Raw genomic sequence first — 24111 nt, 5'->3', positions numbered from 1 at the left:
CTCTTCTTCCGCTCCCGGAGCGCCTGCTGAATCCCCCGATCGAATGTCATTTTCTCCTCCTCGGTCAGGGCATCATATTCGTCCTCATCCATGTTTTGGAGACGCTCCTTCTCTTTCTCAAGAGCTTCCTTGTGCTTGCGCTCTGTGAGGGGAGCACAGATGGGAAGGTGAAAAGTCCTTCCCAGACTCGCTGGCAGCCTAACCAGGTGGAGGAGGGTCTCAGCATGGGGCAGCTGCTGTGGTGCCTGGTCTGCCTCATCCCTACGCTGGGGGGTCCCTTCTTCCACACACTTCCATATGTGGGCTCTGTCTGCAGGTGGCTGAACAGTGGCCCCCAAAGATGGCCATATCCTAATCCTCAGAACCTGTGACTGTGTTGTCTTCCATAGCAGAGGGATTTTGCATATTTGATTACATTAAGGATCTGGAGGTGGGTAGATTTATTGGATTCTTTGGGGGTCCAATCTAATTATAAAGTTCCTTTCGAGGGAGGCAGGAGAAGCAGTCAGAGAAGGTGATGATGTGACAGTGGGAGCAGGGGTTACAGGGCTGCAAGGAAGGGGCCAGGAGCCAAGGAATGCAGGAGGCCTCTAGAAGCTGGAAAAGACAAGAGAAAGAGGCTACCCAACAGCCTAAAAAGGAACGTGGCCCTGCTGAGAAAAATCCAAAGCAATGACCAGGCATCCCTCAGCAGTCATCCAGCCTCCAGCTGCCTAGTTTTCCGGAAAGTTCATTTCTTCATAATGATTCATTTGAAAATAATGACCACTTTTCATTTTCCCTATTATCTTTGGAATGAAATTTCTCCTGTTTAAATTGTGGACTCTTCACCCCTAAATCACCTGCATTTGAAATGTCCTAAGATAGCATACAGTCATACTATTATTACATTAAAATATCATGTTTGTTGAACACGTATGAACACACCGGGCACTGGGGAAAGCACTTTACATGATCACTTATTTAATCTCCACAACGGCCCTAGGAGGGAGGCGCTATCATTCTTATCTGTGATCATCCCTTGATAAGTGACAGAGAAAGCTGTTAGGACTTCTGACCCCGGAAATGCAAGACAATAAATCTGTGTTGCGTTAAGTAACCAAGTTTGTGGTTGCTATGGTGTTAAATGTTTGTGTCCCCTCAAAGTTCCTATGCTGAAACTTAATTCCCCAAGGAGATGACATTAAGAAGTAAGGCCTTTAGGAGGTGATTAGGCCATGAGGGTAGAGTCTTCATGACTGGGATTAGTGTCCTTATAAAAGAGGTCCAAGGGAGCTTGTTTCAGGACTTAGTGAGAAGATGCTTTCTGTGACCAGAAGGTGACCCTTGCCTGACACTGTTTCTGTTGGCACCTTGATCTAGGACTTGCCAGCCTCCAGAACTGTGAGAAATAAATGTCTGTTGTTGACATGCTACCCAATCTATGGAACTTTGTTATGGCAATCTGAACAGACTAAGACAGGGGTAATTTGTCACAGCAATGATAGAAGACACATATATCACCCACTGACTTGACTCACTGTGAGCATATGCCACTAACAGGATCATGGTGACAGGGCCATTTGCAAACCAAGGGGAATCCCCCTTCCCTGCCTGGTGGTTCACACTTAGGACAAAGGCATCAGCTTCTTCCTCACACCTCCCTTCCTCACACCACTGTCATCCTTGCAAGTTTGAGCTGTGGACTCAGACACCTGCATTTGAGTTCTTTCCTTGCCATTTATCAAGGGATAATCACAGATAAGAATAACAACACAGGGCCGTTGTGGAGATTAAATATGTGATCATGTAAAGTGCTTTCCCCAGTGCCTGGCGTGTTCATAGATGTTTAATAAACATGAGATTTTAACATAATACACGACTGCATGCCATCGTAGGACATTTGAAATGCAGATGATTTAGGGAAGAGGAGCCCACAATTTAACTGGGAAAAATATCATTCTGAAGATAAGCCGGAAAAGGAAAAGTGGTAATTATTTTCAAGTGGATCATTATGGAGAAATGACTTTCTGGAAAACTAGGCAGCCGGAGGCTGGATGACTGCTGAGGGATGCCTGGTCACCGTTCCAGATTTTTCTCGGGATGAGACTATAAGGAAGCTGACTTTGAGTTCTGTTCAAGGACTGAGACAGCCTAGTGTGTGTAAGTGTTTTCTTAATTAGAAAAGTATTATGATTTGAATAGATTGTGCTAGAAGGGAGAGGTAAGCCAGAGTGAGGAAGGGCAGTTGTGTGACTGGAGCTGAGGCTTCTGGGAGGTGGGGCTCTGATTCCCATGGACAGCGTCACCATCCTCTGTCCTTCAACCCTGCCCTGCGTGGCCAAGATTTGCTGGGGCTGCTTCTGACTACATTGGGAACTTAAGCTAACATTATGTGTGTGTGTGTGTGTGTGTGTGTGTGTACCTATCTTTCAATTATTAAATTTTTTTCCCAGGCCACTGGTATAATGAGGGGAAAAGCAAAGGTTTTAGAATTACATGGACCCAGTTCTCCTACTAATTGGCAATGTGATTTGGCACAAGACTTTTGCTATCCCTGAGCTCTATTTTCCTTTTCTGTAAAATGGGGGCAAGATTCACAGGGTTATGAGAATTAAATGCCCCAAAGTATACAAAATGTCTGCTATGGTGCCTGGTGTGCAGCAGGCAAAGGTGTAGATGTTTTGGAAAATTTATCGGCACCTTGAGTTTTATTAGAAATGCATAGTTGGGCTTAAACAAAACCAACAAGCAAATCAGTTGCCTAAGTCAGGATGCGACCCGTAATGGCTATAACTGCGGAAAGGATGGAGGGCGTACAGTGTGATGGGAGGGAAGCAGGAATGCACCTGCTGTCAGCAGAGCCTTCACCACACAACCTCCCAACAGGGCACTTGCGTCCCAGTTCCCTTCCAGCAAAGTAGAAATACAAACTCCTGGCCACGTTACAGGGCAGAGGTGAGGCGCCAATGGAATCGCAAATGTCAAAGTTTCATTTGAGCCCAATGGGATGGAAGGAGGCCTTGCCTTCTTGCTCCTTTTTGGCTTTCTCCTGGGCCTTCATGGCTGCGTAATCCTGGGCCATGTTAAGAACGTATATATGTTCCCGGCTGCCGATGGCCTTCAGCAGGCAGAGGAGGGCGGCCGCAGCATTCCGAGCAAAGAGTGTGTCGAGGCCGTCAAACACCACCCCTCGGTAGCAGTCACTCAGCTGAAACCAGAGAGAGCACAGACCGTTACCACGGCCACAACCTCACTTGTTCTGTTTGTGCTTTGACTGGGACTGCAAAAGGTTCTGCAGACCTACTGGGCCCCGAAGCAAACATCACGCTTTTCTGCTTGCTAAATCCAAGGTGCTGTTATAAAATAAAAGAGAAGAAGAAAAGTGTTTAATCAGCCATGGTCTTTTTTTTTTTTTTTTTTTTTTTTCTAATGGAGTCTTGCTCTGTCACTCCAGTGCTGAGGCTGTCATGCAATGGTGCAATCTAGGCTCACAGCAACCTCTGCCTCCTGGGTTCAGGTGATTCTCCTGCCTCAGCCTCCCGAGTAGCTGAGATTACAGGCACCTGCCATCATGCCCAGCTAATTTTTTTATTTTTAGTAGAGATGGGGTTTCATCATGTTGGCCAGGCTGGTCTCGAATTCCTAATCTCAGACGATCCACTTGCCTCGGGCTCCCAAAGTGCAGGGATTACAGGCGTGAGCCACCATACCCAGGCAGATGGTCTTTATTATATGTATCTGTGGAGTAAAGGATTTATTCTGTCTGTAGAAATAAATGAACATACAAAAATGTCAAAGGGCCAGTCTGGGCAGATCCATGAGGTATGCAAAAATGAGATGAAAAGGGAAAGATGTTCCCCAGCACAGTTGCCGGCAGCAGGGCCACCAGTGATGGGCCTTGTGTATTTTTCTTAGTGGTCTTACTGCCTTGGAGTATAATGATTTTGGTAACAGTAACCATTGAAGAACAGACTCTGCCTTACTCAGTGTTACTCAAAGTGTAGCCCATAGTCCGGCGACCAGTGAATGAGCATTAGGTTTTTGATGAGACAAGAAACTTGTGTTATAACATAAATGACCTGTGCCGCTAAACACACTATTTGGATCAGCTGGCAGCTGAACAGGTACCACAGCCACATCACTGTTTCTCTGTGGCTGAACTTTGTAGCAAGAGTTTGTGATGGAAGAAGCTGGGTAAGCTCCATGTGTCATCAGAGACTGGCACTTGGAGTAGCCCAGCCTCACTGGCTTACTGCGGGGCCTTACCCGTGTTTCTCAGCCTTTACACCGGGTGTCTAAAACACTGGCACACTTATGGAAACACACTGTTCAAATCAGTTGAGAGTGATAGCACCTTTAATGAAGTAGCAGTGCAAATCTCAACATAAAAAACTTTCTGGTGGTGATATTCCTCCTCCTCTGGGAGCCTCAAGTCTAATTTTGTTGTATTTAAATGTGCAATTAATACTGTGGCCCTACTTGAAAACCAAAGCAAACACCCAGCTCTGGCACCTGCTTAGCGACGTCGCTCTGTCTGCAAACCATGAGCAGAAACCGGCTTAAGTGATATCCTCCTCAATCCTGCTAACCTTATTTTATTGTTGTTAACTGTAGAACAGTGGAAAAAAACCTGAAAATTAGAAACAGCGTTATCATTTTAACGACTTTAAAAGCAGTATGTTATTGTTAAATAATTGAGAAATGTATAAAGAAGACTAAAATTCTATAATCCTGCTACCCAAAGATAACCTCAGTTAGCATGTATTTTCAGAGTTTTTACTATGTGTGTAATATACATTTACAAATATTTATGTAGGATGTTATTATGTTTTAGCCACTATTTCCTAGTTACCTCTTTTGAACTTAATAACATTGAAAGTATGTTTCTGAAGCAATTAACATAGCTCCAAATTCTAACTTTGAGAATGGCTCCACGTTGGAATTTTTAACACACCACTCTGTTTCTGGTAATTAAAAAAATGTGTGTATAGTCTTCTGCTCTCTGGTACTTTAAGAAGGTGAGTGGCTTCAGGCTGTAGACTGGGCCAGGGTCAGCGAGTGACAAGAGCTGTCAAAAAGACAAGCAAATGACTGCCTTCTGAACCACCGTGGGCGGCTGATGGCCCAGAATCTCCGCCCAGGTCATGGGGATGGTGTTTGAGTGCTGAGCCCTGCAGCTCTGTGTAGGCGGCATGGACCCACCTGTATCCGCTCTGCCAGGATCTGCGTGAGAAGTTCATCCGGGAGCGCACAGCTCATCAGCCCCGTCTCGCCTCCGACACTGGGTCTGACACTGAGCCGGCGCTGGGGGGGCCCCGGAAGAGGGCTGGAGGAAATCTGTTGAGTGGGAGAAAGATCAGAAGTCAGAATCTGGCTTTGTATCTCAACAACTCCTACACTTACCAGCCACAGGACCTCGGGAAGATCATATAATCTCTCATTTCCTCATCTGTACAAGGGGAACTGTGTTAGAAAATAAAAGGATCCTGTCTTCCTTAAAGAATGGCTGTAGGTTGCAAGTGGGAATAGCGTGGAAGGTACACTGTGTGTGTGCTGAGCTGCACACAGTTTTCATTCATTCGACAATCATTCGCTGAGCACCTGTCACACTCCAGGCACGCTGAGGTACTGGGGATAGAACGACAAACAAGGTTGTCAATGGTGCTGCCCTTGGGCCCTTGCATTCCAATGGAGGAGACAGAAATGGGGCCCTTGCATTCCAATGGAGGAGACAGAATCGGCCACTGTCCTCCACAAATCAAGACGATTTCAGACAGTGCTGAGTGCTAGGAAGGAAATAACCAGGTGAGGGAATAAGGAACATGACAGGGTTGGGGAATGACAGGTTGGGCTATGTAGAGAGGATACGCACGTTACCTGGGTTACGTGAAAGAATGAGACAAGATCTTGGGAGCAGAGCCTTTCTGGGAGGAGAGAGCAAGCTCCTTCAATGAAAGGGTACTTGAGGAATTTGGGGGGCACACGGAGCCCGGTGTGGCTGGAACTGAGTGAGCAATGGGGAAGATGGTCAGGGTTAAGGTCAAAGACACCACAGAGTAGGGAGGGCCTTGTAGGTCACGGTAAGCTATCTGTATATTACCCCAAGTATGGTGGGAAGTTGGTGTGTTTCAACAGACAAATAATCTGGTTTTTATTTATATATATATATTTTTTGAGATGGAGTCTCACTCTGTTGCTCAGGCTGGAGTGCAAATGTGCTGTCTCGGCTCACCACATCCTCTGCCTCCCGGGTTCAGGTGAGTCTCTTGTCTTAGCCTCCCAAATAGCTGGAACTGCAGGTATATGCCACCATGCCTGGCTAATTTTTGTAAGTTTTTAGTAGAGATGGGGTTTCACCATGTTGACTAGGCTGGTCTCGAACTCCTGGCCTCAGGTGATCTGACTGCTTTGGTCTCCCAAAGTGCTGGAATTACAGGCATGAGCCACCGTGCCTGGCCTGATTTTTAATTTTAAAAGACCACTCTACTTGTCACATGAGGTGACATGAGTGGAAACAGGAAGATGTCACTGTGGTCAAAGCAGAAGATGATGGCAACAGGGATGAGGATGGCGGTCGGGAGTGACATGAGGATGGTGGTGGCGAGAAGTGGCTCATTCAGAATACCTTTTGGAAGTAGGGCCAGCTGGACTTTGGATGGATCATAAAAGTGGGTGTTGAACAATGAGAACACATGGACATAGGGAGGAGAACATCACTCTGGGGCCTGTTGGGAGGTGGGGAGCTATGGGAGGGATAGCATTAGGAGAAATACCTAATGTAGATGGCGGGGTGATGGGTGCGGCAAATCAGTATGGCATGCGTATACCTTTGTAACAAACCTGCACATCCTGCACGTGTACCCCAGAACTTAAAGTGTAATAAAAAAAAAGAAAGAGGATTAAAAAATGATTCCTTGAGTTTTGACCTTAGCAACCTGGAAAATGGTGAAATTATTTATTAAGAAAGGAAAGACTGGGAGAAGAACAGTTTTGGGGGAGCAGTGGAAGCAAGAATCACTTTTTGGACATAAAAATTTTGAGATGCCTCTAAGCCCTTTGAGAGAGATTGAAAATGAATGTGGATATATAAACTTGTACTTGGGAAGTTTTGTGATAGAATTTTTAGTGATAGAAGGTTTTTAGCGATAGAAGGTTTAGTGATAGAACTTTTGGGAAGGGCTGGTGATAGAATTTTGAGAGTCATAAGCATGTCAAAGGCACTTAAATATTTAAGCAATGCAACTGAGTGAGCTCGTCTGCAAAGACAAGGTAGGTAACAAAAAGGACAGTAGTAGAAGACTTTGTCTTGGGCTATTCCAACAACCAGAAATTTGGAGATCGAGAAGCTGGGGAAGTAGAGGAAGGAGTTGCTAATGAGGTAGAAGGAAAGGTGGAAGAGTGTGGTGTCTGAAAGCCACATGAACAAAGTGTTTCCAAGAGGAGGGGGTGGTCAGCTGTGAGATGAAGACAAAACGGAAAGCTGGGTGTGGCCAGGTGAAGACTGTCAATGACCTTGAGAAAAGCAGCTGTGGAATGGTAGGGACAGAGGCCCCACGGGAAGTAGTGAAAGAGAGGATGGGGGTGGGCATGAGGACGAGGAAGCAGGTGACATAGCAGTTGTTTGGAGGAACGGCAGAGGAAAGGAGCTGAGAGAGGAGGTAATAGGTTAACGGGGATGTGGGGTCACGGGAAAGCATTTAGTGATGGGAATAATAATACAGCATGCATCGATGCTGATGGGAGCAGAGTAGGGGGATAATGCGAGACAGGGGACAATTGCAGGAATTTAGTCCTTGGGTAAGAGAAGGGGTGGGGCTGGGTGCCCATGTCCAGGGATCATCCCTCGGTGAGGGCAGGGCAGATACTCAGATATAGGGAAGACACAGCCCCGTGTGTGGATGGAGGCTGCTGGGCGATTTGGTGGCCAGAGGATGAGGTCGTTGTCTTCTGATTGCTGCAGCTTTCTCCATGAAATCAGAAGAGACATCATCAGCTGACAATGAGGAAGAGGAAAGTATTTTGTAGGCTAGCAGAATGATGAGAGCAATAAAGCAGTCATCTTGAATCGATGGAGGGCTGGGCCAGACCAAAGCATCCACTGGAGACCTGTGTTCCTAAATTTAAATTAAGATGTTTCAGGAGAGATGAGAATGTTCTCCAGCTATGCTCAGCTGCTCTGCATGGAGTAGGTAGAGGATGAGGTTTGCCAGGGCTGAAGCTCTGTTGGTGAGTATGGTGAAGGGGAAGTTGCAAGGGGCTGCTACGGTGGTGGACCATGGCATCCAGACTGGGTAAGGAGGGCATGAGCTGGGTGGTAGGTAGTGAGGATGAGGACTGGAGGTTTTGATGGGGCCAGCTGCTTACCAGAGTTAGTCATCTGGAAAGTGGGAAGATGGCTGCTGGAAAGCAGGACTGTGACAGAGAGATCTTGGAGTTTATGGGTAGTGATGAACAATGTCTAGGGTGTGGTCATGGACATGAGTAGCTGAGGAGGCCATGAAATTGAAAAGCAAGAATGTTGGATTAAATATCACTCAAAAGATCAGGATTTCTAACTGGTGCTTTCCTGGATAAAGGAGATTTACAGTATAAATAAATGACCTTATGGGCCACGTCTTCATTATATAATATATTTACACATTTTTTTTTCCATTTGCAACATGACTGAAAAATCAGCCACTAGAGAATTCATGCTTTATTGCCATCTCTCTGGGTAAGTGCTCTGACAGGGGGACTCTGTGGTCTAGATCATTTGAGTCCTGTCACACTGGGCAGCGCGGGTAGCCACAGGTGGGGGTCTGCCAGCTCTGATTTCTACTGTGATCTTTCCATTTCCTTACTTAAAGGAGTTTGGAGTCAGAATTGGGAAGTTCTGCCTTTGAGGAATTCTAAAAAGCTTTACTTCTCTGTCCAGATGGACAGAACAAAACCAAAGGAAATGACTCTCGGTAACACCCTATATGGTAACAGAGAAATGAGTTTCAGTTCATCCATAAACATCTGGGTAAAGAACGCTATACTGGATTCTGGAAAAAAGGATGAAAAGGATAGTGCTCTAAAAGAAAATGAATCAATGGCTTCCGTTTTCATGGTGTCAGAAGACCACAAAATGGAGTGACAATCAGATTTCACCTGGCTCAAGTTCAGCCCTGTGGGCTGCTCCATCCAACCTGCAGGTCTCCTCTCCCTTGAAGACCTTTGCCCCTGCTCCAACCCCTTGCCTGATGTAACATGAGGGCCTCCTCTCCTACAAGGACCTACATCATTCATTCATTCATTCATTTATAGATGGCGTCTTACTCTGTTACCTAGGCTGCAGTGCAATGGTGCCATCTCGGCTCACTGCAACCTTTGCTTTCTGGGTTCAAGCGATTCTCATGCTTCAACCTCTTGAGTAGCTGGGATTATAGGCATGCACCACTACACCCAATTAATTTTTTTTTTTTTTGTATTTTTAGTAGAGATGTGGTCTCATCATGTTGGCTAGGCTGTTCTTGAACTACTAGTCTCAACTGCTCTGTTTCTCTCAGCCTCCCAAAGCGCTGGGAGTACAGGTGTGAGCCACTGCACCCCACCTAAGGACCTACATCTTTATTCCACCCACCTGCTCTATCCAATTCACAGGTCTCATTTCTCATGAGGACCTATAATTCTTCTCCATCCATCAGCTCCTCCCAGTGCATGGGCCTCCTCTCCTACCAGGACTTTCACTTCTGCTCCATCCACCTCCCCCACCGTCCCTATAGCACACTCAGGCTGTAACAAGATCCACCCTTAGCCCTTTCTGCTTTTCCTGTTTTATGTTCTCTTCTTAATTCCTTCTCTACTGAGGCTGAGCCTCCCATACTGATGCTACCCTCAACTCTCTTGCCCCTAGTTCTGAGCAGACACCCTCTCCTTAATGATGACATTCTTCTCTCTCCACTCCTAAATGGGAGCTGCCAGGTACACTTAGAGAAATCTTGCTAGGCGTGGTGGTTCATGACTGTAATCCTAGTGCTTTGGGAGGCAGAGCCAGAAAGATTTCTTGAGGCCAGGAGTTCAAGACCAGCCTGGGCAACAAAGTGAGATCCCATCCCTACAAAAATTTAAGAAATTAGCCAGGCATGATAGGACATGCCTGTAGTCCCAGCTATTTGGGAGGCTGAGGTGGGAGGATTGCTTGAGCCCAGGAGTTCAAGGCTGCAGTGAACAAAGATCATGCCACTGAACTCCAGCCTGAGTGACAGAGTGAGACCCTGACTCTAAGGAAAAAGAAAGAGAGAGAGAGAGAGAGAGAGAGAGAGAGAGAGAGAGAGAGAGATTGAGATTTCACAACTGTGAAGTTATAGTTTCCAGTCTTGTTGGGCCATGATCTTTCTCAACTATTTATTCCTTGTTGTCCATCACCAATTTCTGCTTCTATTCACCATAGTGGGAACACCAGTACCCTACCACTCCTATTAAGCATGCTTTGCAGCCCCAGCCTCCTTGTTGCTGCCCTCAAAAGACCATGCCTCCTGCATGCATGACAGCACCATTCAGGAAGATCTTCTCCAATATCCATTCCCTATTTGGCTTCTTCCATCCTTAGCTGTGTCTGTTTTTTACCTTTACTGACCCCAAAGGAAGCCGGATATCTTCTCCTTTAATTGTACTGAATTCTGCCCTTCCTACTGCCTCCCAGGATCTCATTCCCTCTTGAGTGGATCGCCACATAGCACTTCTCCAGGGGCTCCATTCTTTATAGAGCTGCTTCTGCTTCTACTTCCTTTTTGAGAATGGACTCTTCTGACCCAGGCTTTGCCCCTCTACTACTCTCTCATTTTTTTCCCTTCACTTTCAAACATCATAAAAGCCTACATTCACCTGATTTCACTTCTCCACCTACAACTCATTACTCACTGCACCCACAGTCTCTGGCTTCAGCAGCATTTGCCAGTCGGTGAGATTGCTAAGTTCCTTGGCACATTGCTCAAATGCTGCGACTTCTTTCTGACTTTCCAAGACTCCCTTTGCAGCCCTCCAGAAACTTAGATTAATGGTTTTATCCTTAACACTCCTTCAGAATTAGGTTGAGCCATAGGAAATTGCTATTATGGAGCTCTAAAAGGATTGAATTTTGGCAATTTTCTGTGGCTCAGCCTCATTCCTTTTTCATGCTTCTTTTGTCACTAATTTCACTTTATTGCAAATGTGGTTATCTCCTTCATCAGACTCTTGGTGCAGGGATTCTGCTTTCTTTATTTGCACTTCACCAGTGGCTACAGCATAAAAGATGCTAGCTGAGCATCAGCTGGGTGAACACCCCTTTCAAAATGAGGGGTGGAGGAATGGCGCTCAGGCCAGTCTGGCAAGACCAATGGAGGGATAAAGAGCACTGACCTGGCTGCAGGATGCTGGGGAGGAGGAAGATGCTAGCCCTCCTGCTGGAGAGCCCTGATTGGTACCTGTGATGTTTCGGACTGGTGCAGGTGATGCTGCTTCTGCGACCCAGAGCCATGGCTATCCGCCTTGCTTTTGGAGATCACCACGCTCCCACGAACACTCTTTCCAGGCTTAATTTCCGGGGCCACCAGAGTCATCTCTGAGGTCATCTTGCCCAAGATCTCACTGCTCAGTCGTCCTTGCCCCATGGCATTTTGACCCACAGCAGCCTCCTGGGCTACAGTAAGGAGAGGGTGAGATTTTTATTAAGTCACTTTAGAATCACACACACAAAAAATGACAGTGGGATGGCACCCTGAAGTCCGCTCTGTCCAACAGACATATAATGTAAGCCATATTTGTATGTAATTTAAACATTTCTGGTAGTCACATTAAAAAGCTAAAAATTAATTTTAGGGACATATTTTATTTAACCCAATATATGCAAAATGTGATCATTTTAACATATAATGTGTAAAACTTGCTACTGTGTTATTTCCAAGTCTTTTCTTCATATCACATCTTCAGGGTTCCCATGGGTGCTGTACACTCACCACACACCTTGGTTTGGACCAGCCTGGTCACCTGTTCAGCAGCCCCCAGGGCCAGTGGCTACTCTACGGCACAGGCAGGTTCGGGTTCATGGCTGCCCCTTCATTCCAGCCTACCGACTCCACCGTGCAGCAGATGCAGGGGAGACGTTAGGGCCTCACCCCCTCACTGCAAGGGCTCTCTCCAAAGACCCCAGGGACATACTGACTGAGAAATTCAGCTGGTCTCTACTCAGGGCTCCTTCTATTTGGGCTTCCAGCAGTCTCTAATTCTGTTCATTTATTGATTCAATGAATCCTTTATGAATCTTTATTATGGGTCAACCATGCCAAGAATTCTTCCAGGTGCTGGGACAACACTGGGGAAAAGTAACACAAGCCTCTGCCTCCAGAGCTTACATGGGGTGGGGGTGGACAATGAAGGAAGTAAGTCAATGTTGGGTTAGCTAGACAAGTGGCTGTGAGAACAGGCTAGCAGGAAGGCTCGCCCCTCAGCAGGGCTCTGAGAGACGTAAAACTCCTCGCTTCTCCCTTTCCTAAGGCTTCAGAGCCCTTTCCTCGAGTTCCCTGACAGTCCCTGTGACCCTGGCTGTGCTGTCTCTGCCTCCCGGGTTCCCCACGACCCCTCCTGAAATGTATGTGTTCCACATGGTCCTAACCTACCTTGTCCATTCCTCCTGGCTCATTCTGAGCTTTTCTGGGCTGCTTCATTTACCCTAGTGGCTTCATGGAGAGTCTCTCCCTGCTCTGTCTCTAACTTGATGTTACTTTCTCAGACCAGGAGCTCAAATTCCCCCTTAGGCATAGGACATGAATATGGCTCCAAAGATCACTATGAAATGTAGATTATTTCACAGAAAAGGAAATAAAAAATTTAAGAGAACCGGCATTAGGGCATAGCCAGAGGTTCTCACTAAAGAGCTATTTCTCTTACCTTCCCAGCAAAGAATTTTCCACTTCCTTAAGGGTCCCACGCAGCGATACTGAGGGGAGGGGACAGCCCTGAAAGCCCCAGACAGTTTTATCAGTTAGCAGGCTGGAAGCACTCTTGGGGTTACCTCATGCCATGGGTACTGACACAGGCAGGTTTCTGCTCTGAGCAGGCACTCTGCTTGGTGTTCAGTATATTTTCCCATCCAGCAGCTGCTTGCCTGCCCTGAAGGTCCTCAGATAGCCTGATAGAGCCAGAATCCTCAACTTTTTGTAGGAAGGCCACACCAGGCCTCCCCACTATGGGATTCTAAGACTCAATTTGGGCTAGGCATGGTGGCTCAAGCCTGTAATCCCAGAACTTTGGGAGGATTGCTTGAGGCCAGGAGTTTGAGACCAGCTTGGGCAATGTAGTGAGACCCTAAAAATTCAAAAATTATCTGGGCATGGTTGTGCATGCCTGTAATCCCCTCCACTCAGGAGGCTCATGTGGGAAGACCACCAGGGCCCAGGAGGCTGCAGTGAGCTCTGATAGCATCACAGTATACCAGCCTGGGTGACAGAGAGAGATCCTGTCTCAAAAAATAAAAAAAGAAGGAAGGAAGGAAGGAAGGAAAGAAAGAAAAAAAGAGAGAAAGAAAGAAACAAAACAACCCCAACACCCCCTCTCCCTCAAACCCAAACCAACTCATTTTCCTCTGCAGCAAACTTTCTCTTCCTTCTGTGTTCCCCATCTAGGTAAATAACATCACTCTCTCCTGGTTTCTGGGAATCTGGGCATGGTCATCCTGAATGCCTCTCACTCCTTCAATTCTCCACCATGCAGGTGGCTGTCGGGTTGGCTGGCGCGGGCCCATTTGTCTGCAGCTTCACTACTGCTTCCTTCACATGATATTCAAGAGCCACCTTTTTTTTTTCTTATTTTTTTTTAGCGGATCACCTGAGGTCAGGAGTTCAAGACCAGCCTGACCAACATGGTGAAACCCAAGAGCCACCTTTCTATTGTGATTTTCTGACCATTTCTTGAATGTAAAAACTGTCCCAATGGCTCTTTTCTGCTAACATAAAACTCAAATCCCTAATCTTGGCATTTGAGGTCAGCAATGATTGGCCCCGACCTGCCTTCCCATCCCCAATTTAGGATGAGCTTCCCTGCTTTCTTGGTCTGGAATGTCCTTGTCCCCATCTTTGCCTACTAACATTCTCTTGCTTCTTCAAACCCGTTTTCTTGAAAACTTCCCAAATCACCCTTGTTGGAACCCATTCATCCCAAACTCGCTCTTTCACAGAAGCTTGTATTTCTGTTGCAACATTATTTTCCTCTGCTCTGAGTGACCCCATCCCTGCTTCCCCACCAGTTGTCAGACTTCCAAAGGTGTGGGCTGTGTCTTATTCATTGTCCTGGGCTCTACAGTGGCAAGAGCACGCCGGCATTGGGCAGGGCAGGACACCCGGGTGCTTCATGAGGAGAATTCTCCTCTGGGCTATGAAGTTGGCAGCATGCTGTAAGACAGCCTTCAACCAGACTGTGGGAGGAGAGCTCGGTGGGGCACAGAGGAGATGGGTGTTGCCAGTGGGGGTGCCGGTGACTCGACCACAAAAAGCCGGGAAGAATGGGCTCTTACCAGCCTCTTCTCCTTCCTTCATGGACTGCTCTATGGCAGCCCTGATGCAGAGCTCACGGGCCCGGATCCCTGGGATGCTGTTGCTGTCAGACACGGCTTCCAGCACAATGGAGTCAATGCTCAGGCAGGCTGCGTTGTAGTACCTGGCCATGCTGACAGCGCTGGCTGACTTTCCTATCAAAAAGACGAGGGGGTTGAATTTCATGGTGCTCTTATGCTCAGTGTCCCAGCCAGAAGAGGTCTTAAGAACAGAGGTCCCTGCAAAGTGATCTCTCTGAGTGTCCTGGCTCCTTCTCATGTGGCTGGAGGTAGCAGCAGCAAAGAGAAGGAAGACCCCCGCCTGGAGTCAGGGCTGTGGGTCTGATCCTAACCTTGCCACTGATTCACACGTGCTATGGCAATCTGCATCCTCGCTGAGTTTTCCCTCAGTTACCGTGGAATATTATGCAGCCATAAAAAAATGACAAGTTCATGTTCTTTGTAGGGACATGGATGAATCTGGAAACCATCATTCTCAGCAAACTGACACAAGAACAGAAAACCAACACACAATGGCATGTTCTCACTCACAGGTGGGTGATGAACAATGAGAACACAGGGACACAGGGAGGGGAACATCTCACACTGGGGTAGATTAGGAGGTGGGGGGCCAGGGGAGGGCAGGGACAGCGGAGGGTGGAGTGTTAGGGAGGGCTAACACTGGGAGAAATGCCTGATGTAGGTGACAGGGAGATGGAAACAGCAAACCACCATGGCATATGTGTACCTAAGCAACAATCCTGCAGGATGAGCACATATACCCCAAAGCTTCAAGTACAATTTTTAAAAACAAGGTTTTTTTTTTTTTTTTTTTTTTTTTTTGAGATGGAGTCTTGCTCTGTCAGCCAGGCTAGACTGCCATGGTGCAATCTTGGCTCACTGCAACCTTCACCTTCCTAGTTCAAGTGATTCTCCTGCCTCAACCTCCCAAGTAGCTTGGATTACAGGCACGCGCCCCCACTCCCAGCTAATTTTGTATTTTTAGTAGAGATGGGGTTTCACCACGTTGGCTAGGCTGGTCTGAAACTCCTAACCTCAAGTGATCCACCCATCTCAGCCTCCCAAACTGCTGAGATTACAGGTGTGAGCCACTGTACCCAGCCTGAATCTGTTTCTTTAAGAAGCAGATTCTATCAGGTGATCTTTAAAATACTTTGTAGTTCTTCCTGTCTCTGATTCTAATAGGAAGACTTTTTTTTGTTTTAAAGAATAACTTGTGTTGATTTCTTTTGTCATTTCAAAGTACTTTCGTTTAAAAAAAAAAGCAGAAAATTCAGAAATAATAGACAAGAGAAAAGAAAAAAATCTATCCACTCCCTCAGGGATAGTACAGTTAGCCTATGGTTGCTAAGTACACAGGAAACTATGTTATTGGTATTTCTTATAAAAAAAGAAACAGGTTATGTGGCAGGCTGAAAAATGGCTCTCTCAAAGATTTCTACATGCAAATTCCTGGAACCTGCAAACATGTTACCTTCTAGGGTAAAAGAGACTTTGCAGATGTGATTAATTTATAAATCTTGATATGGGGGGTTAGCCTGGATTATCCTACTGGGCGCAATCTAATCACATGGGTCCCCATGAGAGGAGAACAGGAGGGTCGGAGTCAGAGCAGGTGATTGACCATGGAAGCAGTAGGAGAGACTGGCAGATGCTATGCTAATGGCTGGGAAGGAGGAGGAAGGAGCCAGGAACCAAGGGATGCTGGCGACATTTCTAGAAGGTAGAAAAGACAAGGAAACAGGTAGTCCCCCAGATCCTCCAAGAGGGAACACTGTCCCGCTGACCCATTTTAGACTTCTGACCTCTGGACCTATGAGAGTGTAAATTTGCATTTGTGAAGCCAGGAAGTTTGTGGTTACTTGTTATAGTAGCAACAGGACACTAACACAAACTACACATCACGAGCATGGCACTCTTTCTCACGTGAAATGATATCTCATGAACAACTTTCTACTCTTTCAGTACACTTGTATGACACTGGTTTTGTTGTGGTAAAGTATACATAACAGTTATCACTGAAATCATTTGTACATGTATGGCATAGTGGTACTAAGTGCGTTCACACTGCTGTGCCCCCATCACCACCATCCAGCTCCAGAACTCTGCCATCTTCCTGAACTGAAACTCTGTACCCATTAAACCACAACTCTCCAATACTCACCACCCTTCCAGCCCCTTGGAAACCATCATTCTGTTTCTCTTTCTATCTCTGTGAATTTGACCCATCTGGGTACCTCATCTAAGTGGAATCATACAGTATTTGTCCTTTTGGGACTGTCCTATTTCACCTCGCCTAAGGTCCTCAAGTTTCATCCATGTTGTGGCATGTGTCAAAACCTCCTTCCTTTTTAAGGCTGAATAGCATCACATCATACCACATTTTGTTTTTCCATTCACCCACTGATGGCCATTTGGGTTGTTTCTACCTTTTGGCTACTGTGACTAATGTCGCTGTGAACATGGGTACACAAGATGCTATTTTTAATGGGAATAAAATTCACTATATTAATTACTGTGCCTCATTAATCAGTCCCCCGTACTGAATATTGCAATTGCTTTCAAGTTTCTCTGACAGCATACAGTGCTGCAGTGAACATTCAAGCAGTTCATCTTGTTCACATCATTATTTTTCCTAAGAAAGTTTTAGAAGTAGCACTGCCAGGTCAGAGTCTGCATATATATTTCTCTCTCTTTTTAAATAATTTAATGTCTTGCATTTTTTTCTTTAATATATAATTTTTTTTTAAATTATGGAAAGAATACAAGTTCAAAGAATTCAGAGACGTGTACATTCCAAATAAGGTGTCTTCCCTCTCCTTTTTAACCCCCTCTCTGAGGTCAACAATTTAACAGTTTGGGAATAATCCTTAAGTATATGGATTATAAACAAATGAGCCTCTTACTGCCTTCAAAAGTTGTATGTGCTGACTTCACCATAAACAAAAGGGGCAAAAATAACTTATATTGATCAGCCTGACTTTGACATAGACTATTAAGCTGTTCATGAAGATTCTTTGAAAGCTGTAAAGCTCCATAAAAATGCCAGCCTTGTTATTACTGTAGTTCACACTCTAATAGGCTTTTCACCTGCAGATGGAAAGTGAGCCCTCCGCTAGAACAGGGCTGTGGCTCTTTCTAGGTCAGTGCATTTTTGGTGTTAACTCTCCAGCTGTCTGCAGTTTCTGTGGGTCCATCAACCACCTTTCCGATATTCCTTTTAGTGCAACACAAAAATGGCATGAACCCGCAAGTGATGTGTGTGTGTGGGGGTGTCTTGAAAACATTTCCAATTATGTTCTTCCTTGCCTTGTTTGATTTCCACCTGATCTAGTCTTCTACTTTTTAGGTCCTGGTTTATAACTTCCCAAGGAAAGGTTCTTCAAAGGAAGGGATAATGAATGGTGACATTTTTAGATTCCTAGGCCTCTCGGTGATTAGAACATCAAAATGCTCCATAAATGTTGTCTGTGTGAGTGATAGTAATTGCATCAGAACAAGATTTCATGGCCCTTCGTCAAGTAAGCCGAAGCTAAGAGAGGTGGCAGGGCATCCTCCCAATATCCCTCTGCTCTGCCACTTTCTAACTGGGTGACCTTGGACAGGTGTCCTTGAATTTCTCTGAATTTCTACCTTCCTATGAGGTAGGGGATATCAAATTCTCTTTTTGTGAACATGGATATGAAGTTTGTGGATATGAAGTGGATATGAAGTTTCCACTCAGACAATAGACAAATGGATAATTTCTGAGTGGATATGAAGTTTCCACTCAGACAATGGACAAATGGATGGGAAGGAGCCCTGTAAACTGCAAATTACTATACAAATAAGATTTCTTTCCAATGCAGGTGATTTTGCTCCTTTGGGTTTATGGTGAAGTTAGCACGTGTAATTTTTGAGGTAATAAATTCTTATTAAAGAATCTTTTTTTTTTTAAAATCAAGGGATCACCCCTTGACTGGTTTATGGTTAGGAAAAATATTCCTTGAGAATATTTAGCATGTGTTGGGAGTTTCTTTTCAATGAGGATTCACACTGCAGATATGGTTATAATTGTGAATGAGAATAGTCATCATAGTAATAATAATAATATCAACAGCTTTTTGTTTGAGTAGTTACTAAGTGCCAAGTAATGAGATAAGCATTTTATATAAATGTCCTCATAACTATCCTGTAAAACAGTGTCAATATATCTATAGATAGATGTTATATTAAAATAGATAGTGTCAATGTATCTGTACATAGATGTTATATTAAATTCTCATGACTATCCCGTAAAATAGATAGTGTCAATACCACTTTATGGACAGGGAAACTGATCACAGAGAACTTAGTTAATTTTCCCAAAGGCACACAGTTATAAATGTGGAATCACTACCCTATGTTGTTTTTCAAATAAAGCCATTAGTATTTGCCATAACCACACAGCTGATGTTGCCACCCTGGAAGCTGCAGAGTTACAGAGAAGACATGGCATCACTCGTCTTAACCACCCCTCAGAGTTGTTGCATACCTGACAAGGGTGTCCCGTGGACGATAATGGCGATGCCTTTCCGGTTCTTAGCCAGGCGGCCTTCTGCAGAAATGTCAATACCCAGGTGGCGAGCAATCGCTTTGCTCACTGGGTTGTTTTCTACCTCGCCAACTTCCTCCATGGAGTGGCTGTCAATGCTCTGAATCTTGTCAGCTGTAAATTAAAAATATATGTGTGCACGCATGCATGGGCATGCATGGCTATACAGCTGGAATTTACATGGGCACTGATGGAAATGGGAATGAATATTTCCTTTTAAATGCTATTCTTTTAAATGGCAAACATTGCAGCAGTCCCAACTTGTAGTGTATGACAATGGCTAATAATTTCTTTATACCTAATAAAATTTACAGCTAATAATTTGTTTATAGCTACTAAATTAAAAAAGCAGATTTTCTGACTCTACTTCTGTTTTAGAGAATCTCTTGCTGAAAAGTAGAAAGGGCATTTGCGTGGAGAGGAGGATGGCTTACAGTGGCAAAATATTAGAAACTGGTGAAATTTGCAGCATTAAAGGAAATAGCTGAACAAATGGTGGCCTATTTCTATTATACAATCAATATACAACAGCTATTAAAATGATGATTTCGATATCAGAGACTGGTCAACTAGTCTAGACAAATAAGATTGTTTGCCAATATAGGTGATTTCCAATGTCAGTCATCCCAAATGCATTCAGTGTTTTAATACCCAAATCTGTCCTGCTGCTTGTTTTTGTAAATAACGTTGTACTGGAACATAGCCACATCCTTTGATTACACAGTGTCTTTGTCATCACAGCCACGCTGCAAGGGCAGGGTTGAGTAGTTTCAGCAGGGACCATATGGCCTTCAAAGCCCAAAATATTTACTGTGTGGCCTTTAATGGGAAACGTTTGCCAAACCTTGATTTATCAAATGTGTTGACCTAGAGGAACGTTCCTAATAGAAAAAAGCAAGCTGCAGGATCCCACGTGTATTAACAGTTTGTAGAGTAGTATACAGCCAGATACATACAGTCATCCCAAATACATTCCGTGTTTTAATAAGAAAGGTAGGATGACACTCTGAATTTTGTTCTGTAACTTGATTTCCCATAATACCTCTTGGACATCTTTCCATTTACTTAAATACAGGTCTAGCTCATTCTTTTTAAATAGTTGCTAAATAACTCCCACTTTATGGTTTTGTCACAATTTCACTAGTTCCCTACTGATGGGCATTTAGATGGTTTTCAGGTATTTTCATCCTAAGCACTGTGGTATGCTTTCTTCTCTGTGGGGTGTCCAGGGTCAGCTCTGGAAGAGCCCAGGCGTGGGGAGCAGAGTCGGGGTGTATGGGGTGGGAAGGGCTGCCGGGAGAGACTGGGAGCCACTTGGGGGCTTGTCAGTATAGCCAGGGTGGGTTAAATACGGAGCATGGAGCCAGGAATTTCTGTCTTTAATCTTAGTTTTGCCATTACATGCTCCTGACTTAATTTACTCACCTGGTTGATGAGGGCTATGAATGACAACTTAACTCCTTAAAGATCTCCTGAGCCTCGCCCGTGATTCCTATTCTGGGGGCGGGCACATGACAAAGCTGCTTATGCCTTATCAGGGTTCACAATGACCAGCAAACAAAAGGCCCTCATGAGCTCAGTTGCAGTAAATCTAATTTTCTAAATACGGTTCCAACATCTTGTAAAAATAAACATCTTGGAGAAAATAAATGCCAGAAAATGGGCCCATAATGGTGGGAAGTCGAGGAGAGAGCTCTCTAATAGCTCAACTGTGGGGAACACTGGGAAGGACGTCCCCACCTCCATAATGTTTCTCTAAAAACCTCCCAGTCTGCCAGAATCTTAGCATGAAAGGTTCAGGCCTCCACTGAGTCTAGTTGAAACACAAATAACTGTGGCCAGAATGTACTGGATGCTAAGCTCATCATCCAACTCCCAAGCTCATATCCTAGTGTGAGCGGCAGATCAGAGCTTCTCCACAGGGCAGCTGTGGTAGGTAGGGCAGCACGGGCTGGGAGCCACACTAGGAGGCTTGGAGAAAGTGACAAGGTACTTAATATTGTCTTCCGACTTCTGCTTGGAGAGAATAAGTATCGAAACATTAAAATGCTCGGTTACTTTGGAACATGAGTTTTTCCACGCTGTCGTCATCCTCCTCTTCCTCTAGATAGGTTCTGGACTCGATCAACAGGCCGTGCCGCTCTTCCAAGTTGGATGTGACAGAGATCCCTCGGCTCAGCGATGTCCTCTTCGTGCTAGAGGAGGTTCCCTGATCTGATGTGGGCATGTCTTCCTCTTCTGCCAGGGAGCAAACGATGAGAACACAAGGGGAAGAGTTGGGAGGGGCACAAGGGAGATGGGGGCAGAAAAGGTAAAAAAAAAAAAAAAAAGATGAAGAGGAGACTCACCATACTGGCTTCCATCACCCTGGACTATTCAACCCAAAAAAACAAGAGCTGCAGTCAGTCGGCTATTCCTGTTTCTCTGTGCATAGTGTTTCAACATTTTAACATTTGTTTAGGAACCAAAATTATGCATTTGCTTAGAAAATGGGGAAAACTCAGAAGAGCCAAAAGTGATAGAATTCAGCTACAAAAAGAGGTGGAGATAGACAAAGAAATGGCAACAGAGAAGTTCCACTAAACGTTACCACACCAGCACGGGAGAGCTGCAACCTCTCAGATTTTTAATTGTCTGAAACTAAGCTTGGGGTCATATTGCACACACTGACTTGTAGCCTGCTTTCCCCTTTAATTTATCGTGAACATTTCCTGTGTCAACGGTAGGGACAGCTGCCATTTTGTTAGCCCAACACCTTCCTCATTGATTGCCCATTAATCTATAGCACTTCAGGGTGCAATGGGCTGTGACTACATGAAGTGACCACCCTCTCCTACAGGGCAAGGCATTCTCTGTGTCACACAAGGTAGAAGTTGAGCCTGAGGGGTTGCGGCTCTCTAATGAATGGTGGCCTTGTGACTTGGGGCTGTGGGCCGTCCCTGGAAGGAAGGCAAGCACAGAAGGATGATCTATCTATAGCATGAGAGCAGAGGGAGTAGACAAAGCTCATCAGAGAGGCACTGGTGAGAAGCAGGGCGTGTGGCTTCCTGAGTTCCCTCTGCACCCACTGATCCTGGCTTAGAACACTGTCCATTGGGCCAAATGGATAAATGAGCCCATAATCATGGTGTGTAAGGATGAGGGCAGCACCAAGGCCTTTGGTCCTTGTGCATTGCGAGGTCCTTTGTGCATTGCAGCCCTTGCCACCCCTGCCTTGGGCTGCTAGGTAGTCCCCCTGATGGTGTGTCTCTCCTCGCACTCTCTTCATGACTGTGAGCTCTCAAAGGCAGGGATTCATTGCCTTTTCTGATTTTTTTCCCAGAACTTTTTTCACTGATTTTTCCCCCCACCACTTCAGCTCAGTGCTTGCAACACAATGGGTCCTGGTGACGGGCTTAATTGTGTTCCTTCCTAATTCATATGTGGAAGTCCTAACCCCCAGAATCTCAGAATGTGACTGCATTTGGAGACAGGGCCTTTAAAACGGTAATTAAGGTAAGATGAGGTCACGTGGCTGGGTCCTAACCAGTAGGACTGGCGTCCTTATGAGGAGAGGAGATTGGGACACAGACACACACAGAAGGAAGGCCATATGAAGACAGTGAGAAGACGGCCAACTGCAGGATGGGATTCAGAAGGTCACAACCCTGCTAATACCCAGCCTTGGACTTCTAGCCTCCAGATTTGGGAGAAAAGAAACTTCTGTTGGTTAGGCCACCCAGTCTGTGGTATTTGTGATGGCAGCCCTAGCAAATTCAAGGAACGCGACTAGGAGACTGGGTGGGTGGCAGCTGCCTTCTCTCATCTTCTCTTTTTAAGCCAAACTAGTGTCTCTGACTAGCTTCTCTTTCCTACAATGAGACAGGCCCAAGGGCAGGACAAACAACTCCATTCAATCCATTAATGCATTCACTCACACAGCACCCATCTATTGGGTACTATTGGGTCAACTGCTGTTCCATCCACTGGTTTTACTGTGGGGAATATGTGATCAACGCCTTTCTGGGACTTCTTGGCTAGTGGTAGAGGCAGTGTGAAGAAAACAATTGCATGTATGACTGTTACACAGTAGACAGCAAGTAAGAACAAGGTAGGCACATTTCCAGGATGAGGTTGCAGAGAAGCAGGAAGGAAATGATGCATCCTCATAAGCCACACAGTCCCACAAGTCAACAAGGAACCTTTATGGGCAAGCACACAAGAGCCTCTGGGCACATGATGGGATAACTCAGGCGTGGAGGGCACGATTCTGAGACCATAGGTGATTGGAGTTTGGCCTGAGGACTATGGAGGGGCTGGCCTTTTGCTTGTGTGAATGCCCACCCCCTGCTTTTAGGGCACCAGTTTCTACCGTGTGACACAATACTGTGCACAACCTAGGTCTACCCATAGGAGGCAGTGGTTACCATCATGGACTCTGGAGTCAGAAAGCCCTGGGCTGGAATCCTGATTCTGCCACTTAAAACTTGGACTTGGCCTCTGAGCTTCAGTTTCTCATCTGTACGTGCAAAGTCCTCAACATGGCATCCAGCAAGTGTTCTTCCATCTATATTAGCTGTTTTGAAGTCATACTACCTCAATTGGGCTCCAGTGACAGCAGAATGTTTTCCAGCCTCTGCATCCATAAAATGTGGATAATGCGACCCATTTCGTAAGCATTAGAAATAAAATGCATGAGGCAGGCAGCACCTGCCTGGCATCTGGCAGGTACTCAGAAATGGGTTGGTCCCACAGCAGGGGTAATTCAGAGGGGTGAAGGCAATGGTTAGTGCCAGGGGTTCTCCATGTTGAGTTCTCACCATTCTCCTGTGCCAGATTCTCCAGATGTTTCGCTCTCATCTGCTCCTCTTTTGACTTCTTCATCTCCTTAAAATACTCGTACAGCTCTGGGGGCAGCTTCTCCCCCGGGTTGCGGGGAGGCAGCAGCAGGGTGTTGTAGGAATCGTAGCCCTTCATCTTCCTCAAGATCTGCTCAAGGGGAGAACGGGAACCCTGTTGGTCTCGC

At 45.6% G+C, this 24111-nt stretch overlaps 1 protein-coding gene across 3 annotated transcripts in view; it reads right to left on the bottom strand.

Annotated features, from left to right (window-relative positions):
- Positions 1-24111, bottom strand: part of HYDIN (HYDIN axonemal central pair apparatus protein) — a 432426-nt gene that overhangs the window by 124908 nt on the left and 283407 nt on the right. For all 3 annotated transcript variants that reach the window (XM_032284417.1, XM_032284419.1, XM_032284418.1), the window contains 8 exons: positions 23906-24074; positions 21165-21344; positions 19047-19220; positions 14495-14668; positions 11412-11626; positions 5185-5319; positions 3007-3190; positions 1-142 (listed from right to left, as the gene is read on the bottom strand). In XM_032284417.1, coding sequence (XP_032140308.1) covers positions 1-142; positions 3007-3190; positions 5185-5319; positions 11412-11626; positions 14495-14668; positions 19047-19220; positions 21165-21344; positions 23906-24074 — 1373 coding nt within the window. The remainder of the gene's footprint in view (positions 143-3006; positions 3191-5184; positions 5320-11411; positions 11627-14494; positions 14669-19046; positions 19221-21164; positions 21345-23905; positions 24075-24111) is intronic.

Source organism: Sapajus apella, unplaced genomic scaffold, assembly GCF_009761245.1.
Source record: "Sapajus apella isolate SASKATOON/1434 unplaced genomic scaffold, GSC_monkey_1.0 scaffold15, whole genome shotgun sequence".
NCBI classification, from domain to species: Eukaryota; Metazoa; Chordata; class Mammalia; order Primates; family Cebidae; genus Sapajus; species Sapajus apella.
Note: the sequence above shows the minus strand (reverse complement) of the source record. Positions and strands in the feature narration are given on the sequence as shown.